Source organism: Nicotiana sylvestris, chromosome 11 (genome assembly GCF_000393655.2).
Source record: "Nicotiana sylvestris chromosome 11, ASM39365v2, whole genome shotgun sequence".
Classification (NCBI taxonomy): Eukaryota; Viridiplantae; Streptophyta; class Magnoliopsida; order Solanales; family Solanaceae; genus Nicotiana; species Nicotiana sylvestris.
Genome location: NC_091067.1, coordinates 79,959,556 through 79,962,416, shown reverse-complemented (window position 1 = coordinate 79,962,416; position 2,861 = coordinate 79,959,556). Strand labels below are relative to the sequence as shown.

Sequence of the window (2,861 nt, the reverse complement as noted above, 5' to 3'; positions counted from 1 at the left end):
TGAAATAGTTGTACTTATTTCATACCCTATTTATAGTGCTTCTAGTAGCTCGTGCACTTGTGACTGTAGGTCCGGGATTATACTTAGACATTTTTGGTTGTTTTCTTTTCTTCCTTTTCGCACATCATTCAACTTTAATTAATTTCAAATGAGTTTATTTACTTGAAATATTTAAAAGGCTGAAGATTTACTCTAGTATTGGCTAGCCTAGCGAGTGAAATGTTAACCACTTAAGCTTATCTCCTTCACGTGCATAAGTTGTGCTCGAATCTGCCCATGTATGTGTACACCGTGTATGGACCTGGTTCATGCTTGAGTTCTTTTGTCAATCATCGAAGCAAATTTCATTTGGGCCAACGAATTTCGCCTTTTTGATTATGACAAACTCTATTCTTTCTCTAAGAATAGGACCTGTTTCAACTCAGCTCAACATCGACACAATATTAGAACACTTTCTATTTTGAAGTCATAAATCATTAAGGACTAGGTTCATTATGTTATAAACATCACATTCCAAGGTAAACAACACAACTTGTTGTCCCTCTTTTGGCATCATCAAAAAGTTGCATAATTATGTTAGATAATTAGATATTAATGGATATCACTCATGGCCACTAGTCTACATCAAATGCTATCAAGGAATCATAAATCATTTATCAATCTAATGATATTAGCCATCTAAGAAACATTAACAAGCAGTTAGAGAACAAAAATAGTTGATTATCATTGATACTAGTCATCCACGAAGCATAAAGAAAAATAAAGCTATTGGATCATAAGCAAAAAGAACAAAAAGAAATTCGATTCTGGTCACTGGTTTGTCTAACTAGGCTAGGAAGGTCTTAAGGCTGGGAAGGACCAGGTTCTTGGTTCTTGGCTTGAAGCATTTTCAACATATCATGAAGAATGCCTTCATTATTCTCCTTCTCCTTTGCAAGCTCAACTCTAAAAGCATATCTCTCAGTTTCTACTTCTGCCTACCTCTTCGTCAGCCTTTCAATTTCAGCATCCTTAGCCCTACTCTCTTGCACCAAGACTCACACTTTGCTATTCACAGGTACCTTTTTGGATGAACCAGGTTCTTTAGAAGTGGTGTGGACTTCATAATCACATACAGTCAAAGTGTTTGCCCCAAAGTGATCCTTAATTGTACCAACATCCCATTTCTTAAGAGGTACCTTGAAGTGAGCAAGTACGACCGTGAGAATAAAACCAGAGGGTATGGCATACGTTTTGGTACCAGTTAGTACCCTATCAAGAAGCTGGATGATAACCCAGGCTATTTGATTTGCCTCCCACTGTCCAGACATTCCATAAGGACCAGATCCATGAAGGTGGCAATGTGACTTCTTTCCGGCCTGGGCAATATGACTTTGTTAACAAATTGAAACAATACTCTGTGGGGTGGCTTCATCTTAGTTTTGTATACAGCCTTAGCCTCTAACTCCAACTCATTGTCAGCAAACTTTCTTGTAGTGGAAAGGGAGGTAGGAAGGTTCTCTAGACTTGTCTATTTGAGCTTCTTGTAATCATTGTACCCGTGAGCAGGTACACCTAGAATCTCCCCAAATTCCTTGTCATTGAAGCTCACTATCACCCCCTTCATAACACTGGTGACTTTGCCATTTTGTATCTCATAATTTGCCATGAACTCCACAATCTCAGTTCTGGTAAGCTTTCCATCCATCTAAAGGACCATGTCCTTCCAACCTTGCAATTGAAGTTTTTCCAGTAGCATAATCATGCCTTCCTTCTCCAAGTCCCTGAGGAGTCTATCCTTCAAGATGGTTCTTTTTGCAAACTTAGCCATTTTGTCATGTTCTTGATCAATTTCTTCGTCATTTTCACTTTCTTCTTCCTCCATTACTTTTACTTTCCTAAATTTCATGGCAGACCTAGTTCTTTTAGCCAAGGTAGAAGGACTTGTAAACTTTGTCTTCGAATGAGACTTCTTTTTGGAAGTCATGATTTTCTTTGCCTTTGGAGTCACAACCTCCACCTCTTCTGCCTCCTCTTCATCTTGTAGGACCAGGTCCATCTTCTCAATTTCAACAGCCTCAACATGGTTCACAGCTTTCTTGGTTCCCTTTGCAGCATCTTTTCTTTTACTCTCTTCTAGGGCTTTTTCCAGTTCAGCCTCACTCTGCTTCTTTTGATTCCTTGTAGCTCTCTCTCTTGTAAGAGGAGTCACTACAGAGATAGAAGAGGCATCCTTTCTCTTCTTGTTTGCCCTAGCAGTATCGGAAATTTTAACTCTTTAATTCTTATTCCTTTTTGTATTGTAACTGTCAGACACTCTTTTCAATAGGTCTTCGAGGGGTTCCTTCACAGATGGAATAGTTTCCTAGAACCTCTTCCTCAACCTTACTAACCCCTCTGCAGCACCTTCATCTCTAGACCCACTACCCCTTTTTTCTCTCAAGCTATCTTCCTCTCTAGTAGATTCCTCACTCCACAATATCATAGCTCGTATTTCTTCAACCAAACCAATAGGAGTAGGTGAAGATTCAGCCACTCCTTCCATTCATATTCCCCTCACATCACCTAGAGCAACCTCACTCTTTTTTTCTTTTCTCTTTTTCTTTTTACCGCCAATTTTCCCAGACTTAGTGGTTTTAACCCCAGCCAAAGTTTCCACCAAAATAAACCTATTTTCCATATTTGCAGTCACCTCAGAAATTGTCTCAGATGTAATCTTAGGACCAGAAGTTACCTGCACTATTTCAGATTAAACATTTTTCCCCCTTAGTAGCAGTAGTCAGATTTCTACGGTTCTTTTGCCCGACATGCTTTTAACTACTCATTAATCTTCTTGATTTGTTCTCCTCCAACAACTACCATGTGAGCAATCATCTTGAACC

At 39.1% G+C, this 2,861-nt stretch overlaps 1 protein-coding gene across 1 annotated transcript; it reads right to left on the bottom strand.

Moving 5' to 3' along the window:
• Window positions 1-1,687: 1,687 nt before the first annotated feature.
• On the bottom strand, window positions 1,688-2,524 carry LOC138881217 (uncharacterized). Its single transcript, XM_070161426.1, has 2 exons — window positions 2,373-2,524; window positions 1,688-2,231 (listed from the first exon to the last, which is right to left on the bottom strand). Exons 1-2 carry the CDS (start codon window positions 2,522-2,524, stop codon window positions 1,688-1,690), a joined length of 696 nt encoding a protein of 231 aa, XP_070017527.1.
• Between the last annotated feature and the right edge of the window lie 337 nt (window positions 2,525-2,861).

What these genes read in the sequence shown, in the direction of transcription:
- LOC138881217 (XM_070161426.1), bottom strand. Translation starts at nt 2,524, where the DNA reads ATGGAAGGAGTGGCTGAATCTTCACCTACTCCTATTGGTTTGGTTGAA. An exon ending in GATGAAGGTGCTGCAGAGGG is followed by an intron (nt 2,232 to 2,372) that starts GTTAGTAAGGTT and finishes CGATACTGCTAG; the next exon opens with GGCAAACAAGAAGAGAAAGG.